The sequence below is a fragment of the Betta splendens genome, chromosome 19, assembly GCF_900634795.4.
Source record: "Betta splendens chromosome 19, fBetSpl5.4, whole genome shotgun sequence".
NCBI classification, from domain to species: domain Eukaryota; kingdom Metazoa; phylum Chordata; class Actinopteri; order Anabantiformes; family Osphronemidae; genus Betta; species Betta splendens.
Window position 1 is genome coordinate 5,003,779 of NC_040898.2, and position 15,806 is coordinate 5,019,584.

General features: G+C 43.1%; 1 protein-coding gene across 6 annotated transcripts; it reads left to right on the forward strand.

Moving 5' to 3' along the window:
- The first annotated feature begins 807 nt into the window (after positions 1-807).
- On the forward strand, positions 808-15,796 carry mapk8b (mitogen-activated protein kinase 8b). 6 transcript variants are annotated; one of them, XM_029133370.3, is made up of 12 exons: positions 808-1,153; positions 3,855-4,041; positions 4,854-4,983; positions 5,420-5,478; positions 6,341-6,479; positions 8,027-8,192; positions 8,923-8,994; positions 10,285-10,467; positions 10,996-11,120; positions 11,928-11,991; positions 12,123-12,200; positions 12,299-15,796. In XM_029133370.3, the coding sequence occupies exons 2-12, from the start codon at positions 3,920-3,922 to the stop codon at positions 12,475-12,477; spliced, it is 1,317 nt and encodes a 438-aa protein (XP_028989203.1). In that variant the 5' UTR covers positions 808-1,153; positions 3,855-3,919; the 3' UTR covers positions 12,478-15,796. The 6 variants fall into 6 exon arrangements, with proteins under 6 accessions (XP_028989203.1, XP_028989201.1, XP_028989202.1 ...); XM_029133368.2 differs by lacking the exon at positions 8,923-8,994 and adding an exon at positions 9,438-9,509 and having other exon boundaries at positions 809-1,153; XM_029133369.2 differs by lacking the exon at positions 8,923-8,994 and adding an exon at positions 9,438-9,509 and having other exon boundaries at positions 809-1,146.
- Positions 15,797-15,806: the final 10 nt, after the last annotated feature.

Below are 15,806 nucleotides of genomic sequence, written 5' to 3' on the forward strand. Positions count from 1 at the left end.
ATTAGCGAGTCTGAAACAATAATGATGTAACTGCATGTTGTGTCCACACTGGTTGGTGACAATCTCCAGTGCCTGAGTTCATCTCTAGCAAAAGGAGACAAGCTGATGTAAGATATGTGGGAGAAGTAGAACACTGTCACAGCCTAATAATCTCACATAGGAAAACCTTCAATGTCCAGTTCATACAATAAATATTATCATTGTAAATTAAAGAGAAACATAATAAAAAAAAATGTTAACGTATAAAATATTTTAAAGTTTAAAAAAGATGAAACAGAATTTTAAAAATTTGAGCCCAGTTTAGTTCGTTGTCTTGTAAGTAAAATAAATAAATAAAATTAGTAAAACAAAATAATTATGAACACACTATATACTACTACACTTAACAGTCGTAATATAGGATCTTGTGCAATATCTTTCTTTTTCTTGCTTTTATTGGCATTTTGGATTTGACAATTTTTTTCCTCTAACGTTATTAAAAAATAAAGCAAACAAATAAACAAACCACGCTATAATCTCCATTTTAATCCAGTCTCAAGAAGACTGTAGACTACCTAATTTCCTGCATCTATGCTAATTCTATTGTATTCTATGTCACAATATTTAGTTCTGCAATAGGAAAAGCAAAACCTACTGTACCATTTATTGTCCCTAATTCATCTATATACTTTTATATAATCATTATAGTTTTTTTCCTCATCCGCTCAGATCCATGTCTGTTCCCTTTAGCAACGTATCCCTGAATCTGACATGGTGTACAATGTTTTTTTCTTGAACGCGTCGCCTTTTCAAAACGTTGCGCAACGGTCGCTTCCGGTTTTCCGGAGCGTCCGCCGGGAACACGTCGGCGCTCTTGAACGCTCCCCAGATCCTCGCCGCGCAGCGGAGGAAACATCGCAGGGCTCAGACGACGTCGCTATGAAATGGCAGAAACTGCCTTTGTCGCGGAAGCACAAAGACTAGCTAAGTTATTCGGAGGCTGCTCGTGTGTTTTGTCGTGATCCCGGCCCGATAGCGTGACGGAAAAACCGTTGTGTTTCACGCGGGAGAACGGACCAAAGAGCAGTTTTTCCCCAGAAACGCGTCCGGGTTGTGTCCAGCAGGGAGCGGGCAGCGACTGCGGCTCGACGCTGTTGGAAATAAACGGTGAGAGGTGAGCTCGACGTAACAATGTGTTCCCTTCACGAGACACGTTTGACTTGTTGTTGTGAACTAGGCGAGGATGCGCACGGTCACACAACCACTGGATGTAACGCACTCGGTGGGACTGGTCTGGCCTAACTAGTAAACCACGACCAGACTGAGTGGCAGCACTGGGAAGCGCACGACTGGACCCTGGTCTGAATAGCACTGTACATTAGCTAGCGTTTTGCGGCGTGAACCGGGTCGTGGTGCCGAACCACAACCAGACACACGCGTTCACCTAATAGCAATAAGCTCCGTGAACGCATCACGTATCGACGCCTTTGAATGTGACCTGGTTGAGCCTGTGCGAACCGCTGGTGAGTTTTGTGTTGGTGAAGTCAATCCTGCACAGTAAACAGTTACTGCATGTGGGTTTAGGTTTTAATGTGATCCACACTGATGCAACTGTACAGATTTAACTTGTGTTCAGTGCTGCAGTCAGATGAACTGATATCAACGTGACTGATCTGATCAGGGCATGGGATCAAGTGGGACGGTTTATGAGCCACCACGACTGTTCAACCGACGGTGGTTTGGGTTTCAGTGTGTTCCCACTGTGCGTTTGTTGGTTCCAGCCCCGTGCTATCTCTGTGATCCACACCGAATGTTAAAAGACAGGGTTTTCTGGACAACCTGCCAAGCGAACAGCAGCGGTCAGCTGAAAGCACCAAGAAACCTGACTCCTGCACCAAAAGGATGAGGTCTCCTGCGGAGACGGGCGTGCGATCTTTGCTGACACACGCTCAACTTGCCCCGCTGTCAGTTTGAGGCCTGTTCATCCCACAGGTGTATAACATCGCTTTAATGGTTGGACCTATAGGTCTAATAACGCCTGACATGTTTTATTGTGGTTGCCAGTAACCTCTCATGTTTTGCCATGTGTGTTTTTCCAGAACCGATTCAGATTTCCCGGCTCAGTTCTAATGTTTACATTTATATTCCTACTCATTCTGGGGCCAGCTGATGCAATCAGTGTTCAAATTATATATTGGATCATATTAGAAATTTTGTTCACTGTTGGAGGAAAAATCTGCACGTATTCAACATTTCAGCTTAAACCATAGCCTCAAATGACGTTACCAGATTGTACCACATGATTATCTGTTACTTACTTCAAGTAGGACAGTAGATGCTCCTTTTTTTAAAGGACTCTCTGTACAGGGATCCATTCCGCAGTAGGCTTGGGCCATGCTTCAGGCTAGTGCTTTGAGAGGTACTGGAGCAAAATTGGAGCAGGATGTAATGCAACACTCCCTCATTTTTAAAAAAGCAGCTCTCTGCTGTGTCCAAAGTCCATGTGCTCGTGCTCCCTGCTTGTATTTTTCCGTTTTCCTGTAATAGATTTTTGATTTTCTCAACGTACAGTGGTTAATTCAAGCAGATATTTACCTTCTAATATATGCAATAGTACCCACACTACACTGTATAGGTCACATATTATATACACTTAAACTCTCATTGGGCCATTACCTACATCGTCCGTATAGCTTTTACAAACCTATGTGTGAACTGTGTATAAAATATGTTTTATATTATGTAATACTTTCATTGGATTCATCTATTTGCTGTTGCAATCTGTTATAGCCAGGAAGAGACAGGTCAACTCCTTAGAGTCTGTGTGATGGACGGCTGTATGGGTGGGGATAGTGTGAATATGGACAGAATTGCTATAGATGTATGTCTCCTCACCAAAGCCAGTTCTGACACTTTTGGAATCTGTTATGTCATTTTCAGTTTGTTCAGTAGGATTTTCTTCCTGTAGCATGTTCGCTGGAGAATGTATTTTTGCTCAACATTTGGCAGAAGGTCTTAATGAACTTTAAGCTGTTTTGTGAACCTGCAGATTATTAATGAAGGTCTCCATCAGGAGAAACATGATAATGTCATGATCAGAGTTAAAGGTGAGGATGAAATGAGACGGAAGAAGAATAAAACAGGACAGTAACGAATATGATTTGTGTCAATTTGCTGTTAATGCTATTGACTTTTTTGGCTTTGTCTGCTTTTTTTTTTTACTTGTCTGAACACAACTGCTGAAGTGAAGACTGCATCCGTGCAGAGGGAAGCAAGAGACAAGAGCAAAGGTCTAAAGAGCGGCATTAGCCAGAGTAGAAGGACGAGTGCAGTGGGGAAGGGAACGCTCAGTGATACTGAAAGGTGCGGTGTGGGCTCCCAGTAGTCTGAGGTCGGGTCACGGTCCGTGGAATGCACAGCTATCATTGCGAAGCCGGCCTCCTCAGCAGCCCGTTCCAAATTTTACTAATGACTTGGCCGACTTGGTACCGAGCTAGACTTCCTCTTGTGCTCTCCGCCTGGACTGCTCCTCCATCGCTCTGATGTTTGTGTTTTGTGTAGCGTGCGCGCGCAGATGTGTTTTGGTAAAAACAATGAACCTCGCTTAGAGATCGGAAGCACGAATGATCTGATTCCTGATTATGAATGAAGGTCTGCGTTTTCTGCTGTGCAACATAACAGATTGGAATGTATCAATAATTCATCATCTAATACACAGTTTTTGTAAGATCTAGTGATAATCACGTGTCTCAAACACAACTGTTAGCTTTATGGTTGAGCAGTTATCTCACGACGGATGTCGGGCAGAATCTGATCATGGTTTAGCTCCTGGAACCAAAAGGCTCCAAATTGACTTCAAACCGATCTTTCCTCAGGTGTTGAGAGCAGAGCTCCACTTGGATGCCCAGTTACGGCACCTGTGTTCGTCCAAGGCTTCACCATGAACCGGAACAAGCGTGAGAAGGAGTACTACAGTATAGATGTTGGCGATTCAACTTTTACGGTTTTGAAGCGCTACCAGAATCTCAGACCAATTGGATCTGGAGCCCAGGGAATTGTGTGGTGAGTCCAAAGAAATTAAAGGCCTGTTTGTTTGTGTTGTTCGCTAATGATGACCTTGTGAAGGAAATTTTATCATTCCTGTTAAAAAAATATATAATTTAACCCAAACTAATTAGCCAAACGCAACATTTTAAAACACACCGGACCAATCCACGAGCAATGAACCAACTTAAGGGACTCCAAGGAACAGATGTGGTGACACTTAAATTCTTTGTAAACAGAACGTTTCAGTTCCAGGCATTTGAAAACGTATTTCCAAGTATTTTTGCTTTATCTAGAACAGCATCTATTGCGTCATTGCAAAGCACAAGGACACACATTTCTGCTGGGAAAAACAGATGTGGTTAAAAGTGCAAGATTAAAAACCTAAAGTCCAAAGAAGACTCCCTCGATCTCTACCAGGATGACTTGCTGAACTAGTCTCCTCTGGATTTATTGTTTCAATATATACATTAATAATATCTTCTTTTTCTTATACATCCACACATTATATGGTTGTTCTGTATGATTTGAACAGCATTTGGAGACCTCTTCCCAGATTCTACCTAAATCATAACATATTAAAGCCTATAACTTGTTTTTTACTTCAGTAACTAGTAGAAAGACAAATATCGCACTGTGGTCATACTGGTAGCATAAACGCTGTGTTGGCTAAAGTGAGGGAGGATGTTAGCTCAGTGTTAGCTGGGTAGTTCCCAGAAGTCAAGTCTTGTGGTCCCTACAAATCAAGTCTTCCTTTGTGCCTACTAAGGTTTTATTTTGTGTATTACCACACTTCTGATCTTCCTGTGTCTCTCTCTCTCTCCCCCCAGTTCAGCGTATGACCACAATCTTGAGAGGAACGTTGCGATCAAGAAGCTGAGTCGGCCCTTTCAGAATCAGACACACGCCAAGCGGGCCTACAGAGAACTGGTCCTAATGAAATGTGTCAACCACAAAAATGTAAGAACTCTGTTGTGTGCTGTCCTTAGAACTTCAGTGATCTTGTGACTGACACCACTACTGTTAAATCAGTATGTCAGGAAGGAACTTGGTTTTAAACACGAGGACTGTTGAAAAAGTGATGACTAAGCAAACACTCACTTATTAATGAGTGCATTATTCAGCTCAGTCGATCATTTAGACATTATCATAATCCCTGTTTTAGTTGTGCTGATTCAGGCTGCATTGAAATAAATTACATATTGATATAAACAGCAATACTGCTGAGTCATTAATGATATTTTTCTTATAAAATAGTGCTCCTGTTTTTTTTTTTATCAAAATAAATTGTATATTCAGACCACTGCAGTTCAGACCTTTCAGGTGAGAAGTTGTAGAGGTTGTGCTCTTATCTTTCTATTCATGGGCTGTAATAACTGTGCTCTGTCCTTGGCAGATAATTGGCCTATTAAATGTATTCACACCACAGAAGACACTGGAGGAATTCCAAGATGTGTGAGTATTACAGAGCTAAGCAGCATCCGACCACTGCCGGTTACCGTCAGTACCTGGATTGTTTTAGTTTTACTGTAATACCTGTAATCACAGCATATGTTTAAAGCACGTTTCATCTGTCCTGAATGTGTTTAGAAGTCGACGCGATGGAAACCCAGAATGGCATTGAGGGCAGTGGTAGATCGGGACGTGGGGGGGTGATGGTTTTCACTGTGTGCCGGGAACAAACATGATTAATGCCGTCTTCTAGAAACTCTGCGTGTGTGTGTGTGCTCGTATGTGTGTTTGCAGCTCTGTGTCTGCCTGATTGGAGCTAAAAAGGAAAGTGGACAAATCATAGCCAGAGGGATGTGAGGCAAAACACAGTTAGACGATGAGGAGGAACACTCCAGTTGTTGACCGTGTCCGTCATACACTTCTAAAAACAAGGATTCCACCCTATAGACGCATATATGCATGTTCCTTTTGTATGTAAGCGTGAAGCTGCTCTTTATAACAGAAAACATGTCAGAACTTCCTTGTAGGAGTTTAATGGAGGGCGCAACGGACAGATGATGTAACAGCTGCCAGATAACATAATGTTAACACGTTTCTGAAAAGGAGCAGCCGAGCTGTGATTTCCTAAATGCCACGCAAACCGAGGGCTGTGGGGGCGAGCAGTGCCATCCCATAATATAGCTTTAGATAAATAATGTAGCCAGAGCTCATGGGTTTAGGTCATGGTTGTCATTTGTATGTGGCTCTGTCACTGTCACACAAGTCATAAGAATTTCCTTCATCCCATTTGAAGTAAAGGCTGGTTGGTTTAGGATGTGTTGCGATGAATTGTAGCATCGTTTCAACTGCTGGGATTTCTCCGCAGGTATCTAGTTATGGAGCTGATGGACGCCAACCTCTGCCAGGTGATCCAGATGGAGCTGGACCACGAGAGGCTGTCCTATCTGCTCTACCAGATGCTGTGTGGAATCAAACACCTGCACGCCGCCGGCATCATTCACAGGGTGAGGCAGGCGCTTTTCCACATGTCACACATCTGACGCATCTGACAGACTGTCCACACACGAACGTCTGTCATTGCATTCAAATCTTAGGTTTATCAAGGTTTTCTACAGAAAGTATCAGTGACTCTAAGTTGCTTGATGGCTCATTATATGCTGTGGGTGGGCCTCGAGGAGTAAATCAGAGAAGTTGCTCACTTATTGATATATAGGGGTACAGTGGACATGTGTGTCTGTTTCTGAACTAATACAGTCATTCACAGTCACAATACATTCTTTACGTCTTTCAAGTCAGTTACCTGAACAAAACAGATTAGCTTTCGCTTAATGAAGGCAAAGACCCACAAATCGACAAGAGCTGAAGGCAGCACCCGGGAGGGAACAAACAATTGCCTGTTTGTAATATTATATATCCCATACTGCAAATTCCATACAACTTGATTTGACTAAATGGTAAATTCCATATTCCTGTGAAAAAACGAAACATGTCCCTTTTTAGATCCTATTGTTTTGTTTCTAAAGGCAGTGCCTTTAAAAATATTCACCTTCTTTGATGCTTAACCCTTATATTAACATTAAAAAAACATGATCAATAGAATGAAATATAATACAAAGTGAGCAGATTTCATCCCACTTAAATCAGTTGTTTCACACAGGAACAACTCACATCTTAAAACAACAAACACAAACCCTGAAGCAACACTAAGGAGAAAGATCATTCTTTTAAAACACGCATGCACCCACACACACACACGCACACGCACACCAGAAGCCACTAATGCACGCTGACGGCTCTGTCAATCACCCTGACTGAAAGAAGCAGCAGTAGATTAGCGGAGCTCCTCCTGCTCTCTCAGCCAGAAACAATCGCGCCACGGGCAAAATAAACCGGCTCCGCTCACGTCGGCACCGCACGCAAAGCTTTCAGACGATGAACAGATGCAACGGGAGTCGTGATTCACCAAAGCTGCAGCTTTCGTGGTTCTGTGGCGAGACTTCTCCACTCACCTGTAGATCTGATGAGCTCCTTGTCATCACCAATGATGATGATTCATGAATTGGATCTTTTCTGCATTTGTGTTTTGCTGAAATTCGAGCTGTATTGTGTCTAATGTGCTCACACTGACACCTTTTGAGTGTCGTTGTTTTAGTCCTTTGTGCATAATTCTCCAAGGGTTTTATTATTCAGAATACCAATTAGGTAACGTGTCATGGGAGCAAACAAATTTTTATAATAATTCAACTGGCAAGCAGCCGTTTGTAGATTGTAGCTTAAGGCAGCGACTCGACTTATAGGTCGGACGTTTGAGGAACACAAGATGTGAAAATGTTAGATTAGCTTGTGAGCATTAGCTTCAATTTCTCTGTTTTGTGTGATCGCTTCTTCCAGACGTCAAGCTATTAAAAGGATGCTGTCGGTGAAAATTAGCTTCATTTCAGTACAATTAGCTTTAGTTCGGTACATGTCTTGAGTTTTTGTCTGAGGATGACGTGGCAAATGTTCTAGCTGGAATAAAAACAAGCCTGATGTTGTGATCTTTTTTCCCCAGGACCTGAAGCCCAGTAACATTGTGGTGAAGTCTGACTGCACCCTAAAGATCCTGGACTTCGGTCTGGCCAGGACGGCCGCCACCAGCCTCCTCATGACGCCTTACGTGGTCACACGCTACTACCGCGCCCCTGAGGTCATCCTGGGCATGGGCTACCAGGCCAACGGTGAGTGGAGGAAGCGATCGGGCCTTCAGGAGCTGCTGCCTGGCCTGCTGCATGGCCTCCACACGCCCGTGATATTCTCCAGCCTAACACCTTCCAAACGCACACACACACACCCTCACTGTTTTTGTAAGGTCACACTAGAGACACACACACGGTCAGGCATTGGTGGTTATTTGAACCTTTCCTTTCTGACGACGCCAGTGTCCAGCAGTGCTTCTGCATGTGTTTAATACAAAGAGTAACACCAGAACAAACTCACTTGCTTCACTCAGTGCATGCGTTGGCAGATTCACTTCTATTCACTGCAAACTGTTCAGTTCTGCGAGGTGATGGCAGGAAGTTCACATCCTGTCATTTATGTTGGTTAGATATGGAGCTTGAGCCAAAGGATGATGTTTTATTTTTTAACTTCCTCAATGCAAGGTGGAGATGATGAGATTCTGAGTAATGCCAAAACGATGAATATATATGATGTTGACCACACATATTCATTGCTTTTATAGTTTTTATATTTAGGTGATATTTATAATAATAGCTTTGCTTTTTACACAAAACATCCACGAGTCTGATAGAAATCAACATACCAGCATCTTGAATGGATTGCTAGGGATGATTAAAAGCACTAATACTTCTCTTGACCAAAGCCATTCGCTCTAATCTTTCTGCTGACTTGTTGCATTTTTATTTTGCTTATTCTCTTCTCCCTCCTCTTTATGCTACACAAATGCAGTGGATATTTGGGCTGTTGGCTGCATTATGGCAGAAATGGTTCGCCACAAAATCCTTTTTCCAGGAAGGGATTGTATCCTTGAACTGCTTGCAGCGGCGTCTGACATTTCCTGTGAAACTACCGTAGCACAAAACGTCTTTCAAGCTGTTTTTTTTTTTGTTTTCTCTTTCCAAAAGTCAAATGCATTGCACACCGTTCCCCTGTGAGCGACCGAAGCAGTTCTAATTCTCGAATTTGCCCAGCAGCATGACTCGCAACCACCTCACCTGCTCTTCCTATAGATGAGCAGCATCTCCAGTTAATGCTAGGACTTCTAACCTCCCTTAGATGCTGTGGGGAGCTGACCCATTTTTCTGCATGCACTCCACTGCATGCAGAACGCTGTCACGTCACACATCATCTGCATGCACATCGCTGTCACTCACTGGTTCCTGATCCCCATTCATTTTCTTTGATTTGAGCGTTTGTTTTCAGTCCTGCATGCTAATTTGTTGGATGTCATTTTTAATTTTCAGTTGATGTCTGGTCTGTTGGCTGCATCATGGCGGAAATGGTCCGAGGTAGTGTGTTGTTCCCAGGCACTGATCGTATCCTTACGTTGAGCTCCCATCCGGATCCACCAATGTTTTCTCATTTCACCCCGGCTAAAATCTTTCCACGCGGACCGGAAGCCGTTTGTTCCAGTGGCCTATGGACACGCTGCCAGTCCGCTTCGTCCTCCAAATGTCTCACCATTTACATGTATTTACTTTCAGTCTACATGATCAACATTATCTAAAGTCTCCTCGTCTCTTGTGCTGCTCCTGAAAGGAGCAAACATAAATGAAAGGCTTCTGAGGCTTATGCCTTATTTTTTGTTCTGAATGAATTTAAGCAGCTTGTTCTAATTCTTATTGACACAGTTAGTTAGTTAGTTTATGAGCCATGCTCATGATTCTATTTGCTATTATTTATGAGATGTGCAGCTATTGGCTTTTACCTATTAGCTTTTTTTTTTAATATCATCTATTGCTGTATGAAGCCAGTGGTTTAAGGGTCACATAGCATTAGCTTCATTTGTATTACGGTGTCCTATGAGTGAAACCATGATAATATAATGCAGTTGTCACCAGAGCATATTTCAGTATCCAGTTCAGTACAAACCTGCTTCCTGGATTTGAATTAGTTGGTCATTTGTTTATCTGCTGCCAGTTGTTTGTCAGAATTCACGTCCTTTGTTTTATCAGTGGCTTTTTATTGGCTACAAACTGGAAGCAGATTATTTAGCAATTGAATGCATTTGAGGGACTATCCCACCCCAGCATTGTTATGTCTTGGGACCAACTCCAGCCCAGTGCTTTTCTTAATGCTATAATCTATAAGATATCGATCAGTGGAACAAGGTGATCGAGCAGCTGGGGACGCCGTCACAGGAGTTCCTGCTGAAGCTCAACCAGTCTGTGCGGACCTACGTGGAGAACCGGCCCCGGTACGCCGGCTACAGCTTCGAGAAGCTCTTCCCTGACGTCCTGTTTCCCGCAGACTCCGAACACAACAAACTGAAAGGTACCCAAGCTTTTACCTCTGTGAGCGTGAGGTGAAGCGTTTTTGCTGTAAAGGCTCTAATGCACAAGAACATTCTTGTTCAGATGTGATTTTTTTTTTTCCACCTTTCCAAACATCTGCTGACAGAAAAGCCCCAGTGAGATCAGTCTTGTGTGGCTGCCTCTGCTAAGCTCTTATTATGAAAACTGACAGTTCAGGACCAGGTTGTTTACTTTGAAGAGGAATTTACCTCAAGCGTGTCTGTGTGTGTAAATGGAGAGAATGTGACAGGAACACGCGCAGCTCGCACCTCGGAAAAGATCTTTCCCTTCTCGCTAATTCACAAAGACAGCAACGTGTGACGAGGGTTTAAACTTAAACTGGGCGGGTCTAGATGAGAACCACCGAACATAAAGACTCTTCAAAGAAGCACCTGATGGTGTCCGGACCCTTTGAGATGTTCCCGTCATTTATCCTGCTGAGTTCAACAGGAAGTGAATCAGATGTTTTTACAGTATTTACAATATTTCCTTTAAATTCTCTCCTTAGCGAGCCAAGCCCGCGACCTGCTGTCCAAGATGCTGGTAATAGACGCATCCAAGCGGATCTCTGTGGATGAGGCTCTTCAGCACCCTTATATCAACGTGTGGTACGATCCCACCGAGGTGGAGGCGGTAAGAATGACCTTCATTCACCGTTCAACACTAACGTTTGACTGAAAAATCATCACTAGTTCGAACTATAGGTCAAAAAGTGACCTGTGTTACTACAGTTGTGCTTTGATATAAAGCTGATGAGAATCATCAACAGGATGCAGCTAAATAAAGACTCATCAGATTGATGGCATCCCTTTTATCCGGTGTCCTCCACTGGGTTTGGCGCTTGGACATGTTTTTGTTATTTCTAAGCACATCCATTGAGTTAACATGAGCAGAACGCCAAAGTCGCTGCTAAATCGTCTGTGACAAAAGAGCCCGTTTCTTTACTTCCAGCTCTGCAGGCTGCCTCCGCTTTCATGACACGTCCGTTTCTACGGGTCCACAGAAAATTCACATACGATCCAGACGCTGACATTGTGTTTGAGCACCATCCCTCGTGCTGTGACTAAGCTCGTGCAAATTGATTCTGCCCGTGATCGGGCGCATTGGGACGTGAAGAGAGTTGCTTTCTTTCCTCTTGTCGCGTCTGTGGCGTGAAAGGAATCATGTGAAGTGACAGCTCAGTCTTTTAGGAGTGCACATCAGTACATATTGTGTCACTCTGACGCCCCCCAAACACATCACCATCATTTTGACGCCGGGTAGGATGTGTCACAGCTGACTTTGAGGCAGTTTATTCCATCTTTGGTGGTATTTTCCTGGAAACAGTGTTTTGACCTGAATAAATTCAGAGCTAACAAAGTAGTTTAAAGGGTTGCACACGCTTCAGTATTGACGTAGAAAAGCTTGTATTCAAATACGAAAACATCTGTCTCTTTCCAGCCACCACCTGTGATCACAGACAAGCAGCTGGATGAGAGAGAACACACAGTGGAGGAGTGGAAAGGTATCACACATTCTCAGCCCCTTCCCTTTTCTCCTCTCTGATTACCTGCTGTAAATCTGATGTAATGTGCAGTACAAAGTTCTAATTTGTGGCATTTGACTCAGCATGAGAACTGGTTTGGTTTGCTGTAGAATTGATATACAAAGAAGTGCTGGACTGGGAAGAAAGGACGAAGAACGGCGTCATCAGGGGACAGCCGGGATCCATAGGTTAGTTGTGTGTGTGTGTGTGTACTGAACATCATTGGGTGTCTTCAGGTCCACTTTCGGTGGCTGACCACACACCTTCGTTGTTCCTCATAGCACAGGTGCAGCAGTGAGCGGCAGCTCTCACCAGCACCACCCGTCCACGTCCTCCTCCACCTCCACCAACGACGTCTCCATGTCCACGGATCCGATGCTGACCGACACTGACAGCAGCCTGGAGACGGCCGGCGCCTCCGCCGGCGGTGCTGCGGCCGCCGACCCCCTGGGCTGCTCCAGATGACTATAACCTCCACCTCCTCTCGGCCGCGGTCGCCGTGGTTACCGGCTCCCCTACGACACCACCAGCCTGACACTGGCTCCTCCCCCGACACTAGCCTCTTCCTTTACCTCCCGTCTGTGCTTGTCTATAGTAGCGTAGCGATTAGCCAACTAGCTGTTTGAGAAGTATTTCGTAAGAACGGAACGTTTTCTTAAAAAAAACAATGGCAGTCACAGTTTTTAATTTAAAGTTTAGGTCCTTGCTGTAATTTATTGTGGCATATCTTCAATTTCCAGTAAATGGGCATATCCGTTTATTTAACCTAAGATTAAGGTTTATTTGTTAAAACCTTTTCTTTTCACATCACTACTAATTCACTGCAAGAGCTTCATCGCTGAGAGCTCCATATTTAAGTCTGCTTGACTTGGTCCCGTCTGCCTGATGTACAAAAAAGTAGCAATATACATGTTTGTATCGGACTCTTAGGTTCCCGTTCAGGAAGCTCAGCTGTTTAATGGAAGAAGCTTAAATGATTCTTTACTTGTGTTTAAGCTCTGGTGTTGATGATGCAACAGTTAGACGTGTATCAGGTTTTAAGGTGCTTTTAAGTAGATCTTTGTGTCTCCGACAGGCTGTGACACGTGGTTGTGATGGACGTGGTTGGATGGCATGTGCTTTGGAGCATATTCTGCACGGCTCCTCTGTTCCACCGTCCAACAGGCTTTGATGGTGTTTTGTGGTGCTTCAGAAGGGGTTTTGAGACGTAGAGTTGAGTGGGAGCGTAAAGCCAGCGCAGGTGTAAGTAGAATGTGCTCGGGTCACGTAGGGAGTTGGAAGTAATGATAATGCATGTGTTGATTTAGCTTTTTGCCTTGGAGGGATGGTGTCTGCAGCCTGATGGAACCGCCTGGAACGTGTTTCTGTCGCCACGTCCTGTCATTAGCCGCGTTTATTTGGAAAGTTTAGAAGAACCCCAAACCCGGCAACACACAAAAAGTCAAAAAGAGGAACGATTCTAACTGGATGCAATAACGATGCCCTGAGCGTCTTTGATTTTGCTTTGAAAGTGCCTGTTGCTTGTTCGTTCCTGGGAGGAAGCCTGTTTGTCAAATGTAGGTTGTCGTGGCGTCTTTGGACTTCACACCAGTGATGTGTGATGAAGTTGTAAACCCCCCCCCCAAATGTATTGTATATTTTTCTACCTGTCTTGATTTTGAACGTCAGGCGAGAATGTTGTTTTGCGGGTCGTGAGGTGCGATGATGTGTGTCGGTGCTTGCTTGAGCATGCGTTTGTTTCTTTTGCGAGGAAAAGGCAGTTTCATCAAGGTCCTTCATCAAAGTGAGAAGCAGTGAGAGCAACCTTTTTTTTGGGGTTTTCCTTTTTGTACCAGTGTAATGTGACGATCCTAGGAAGGAAGAACTGAGGGGGAGCGTTTTGAGGTTCAACTACTGGATCGAGCGACACAAGTTGACCGACTGCATTGGTGACAGTATTTTGCGAATGGAATCCGAGTGTGTTTATTGTTGAATGGCTCTAGTTTAGAACATTTCAGAAGCAGTGTTTCTGGATTAATTCAGCTTTTTGCGTGAAGTTATGTTGCAAACAATCTTCTGTTTGAACATAACCTGTCGCCACTGTCTGCATCACTAAAGCTCCTACATGTATCTGACAGTGCAGAGTCAGGCTCTGTCACACACACCGTCATGGAGCACGAGCAGCTGTTGGAAGTTGACAGCAAAGAATTGCTGCTTGACGTGTGAAATCCTGTAACACTATGCGTCATCTGTCTACAGACTTATACGTAACCATTGATTTAGCAGCATACATTATGCTTCATGGCTCACTCTGCTATGGTCTTAATGACTTCACAGCTGACTGTGTCCCTCTGTAACAGCTAGCTAGTTTGTCACTAGCACTCAACCGGGTTGCACCATTAAAACCAGACGCTTCTAATGATATAATGTAATGTCTCAAACAGACAGTTGGTCATGTAGGCGTTTGTTTAATTTATCTTCATGGATCACATTTTAATTATTAGCCAGGAATAAGAAGCGAATAAGACGTCCTGCTAAGCTAAGCTAATCACTTTTGTTAGACTAATGGAAAAATTTTTAGTTGAAGTTTATTTTTGTGGGATACGTTTTGAAATGTATAGTAGTAAACATTTTGAGTTCCAGTCTATTAATATGTACAAACATAAGCAATCTAATGTCAGTTACTTATTTACAGCTTCACAATGAGTTAAACCTGCACTAATTTAGCCTCCAATAATAAATGAGTGAGAACTAATTTATATGGTGCAACCTGTTATAATTTAGTGACTTTAACTCTATGTCTAACAAAGAGCTCCTGCTCTGTTTTCATCCATCAGAGCAGCCACAGTACAAACCTAAATCAGAGCTGCTGTCAGATTTTTCTAACCCCAGGACACTAGAGGTGTCACAGCTGAACCTCAGCACATGAGCCCATTCACATTTTCGCTGCATCAGACAAAAACCTATTGTTTGCTGAAGTGCTCTTAATTTTGCGAGTTCAAACATTTGGGGGCTTTTTATTCTTTTTAGGTCGTTGCTATTTTTTAAAATTCCTGCGTCTTTGAAAACAAATGTCACGATTTAAGTCGGCTTTGATGAACTACCTCACACTGAATTTCTTCCAGTCCTTGCATATTATTTAGTCGCCTGCAGAAATAGTTATTGAAGACGTGTGAATAACAGATTCCATTATTTATTTATTTGAAAGTGTACTATTTGTTGGTTTCAACAGACTTCTAGTTTTGTACATTATGTATACTTCACCTAGAAGTAAGAGTTCTTGTATGTATTTTTTTTCCTTTTCTTTAATTTGTTATAGTTTTTAAAGTAACTGTGCAATACCTTCAGCAAACTGTGCTAGTAGTATGTGTTGGGCCTAGCCTTCGTTAGCTGTCTCCTGAAGGTAAAGATGATGTTTGGTACTGTCAATCCATGTTTTACTTTATGAAAAACATCCATTTTTGTGACTTGTTAATGGTCTCGTGTCCCAACGGACTGTCTGTCGCAGCTCTTTGAGTCACAGCGTGGGCGACAGACTTTGTTTTTCGGGAGCCAGTAAGCAGAATAATGTTTCACCGTGAAAAAGATGAGTCTATACCTAAAAGAAATCACATGTATGGTGCTGGTTTGTCATGTTTGCTAGTGAATCCAGCCATGCAAGTAGTTTTAACAATTCTTGGATCTGCGCGTCCCAAAAACCGCAACCAACAAAGAAGTGCACTACTAGAATACATGCACTGGGATGTGATGATGCCATCTCTTAAAAAATAAAAAATGTACAACAAATAAAAAATATACACTTTCATTTATGGTTG

Coding starts and splice junctions, on each gene's coding strand:
- mapk8b (XM_029133370.3), top strand. CDS start 3,920: ATGAACCGGAACAAGCGTGAGAAGGAGTACTACAGTATAGATGTTGGC. Junction 4,042..4,853: donor GGAGCCCAGGGAATTGTGTG/GTGAGTCCAAAG, acceptor CTCTCCCCCCAG/TTCAGCGTATGACCACAATC. Junction 8,193..8,922: donor CATGGGCTACCAGGCCAACG/GTGAGTGGAGGA, acceptor ACACAAATGCAG/TGGATATTTGGGCTGTTGGC.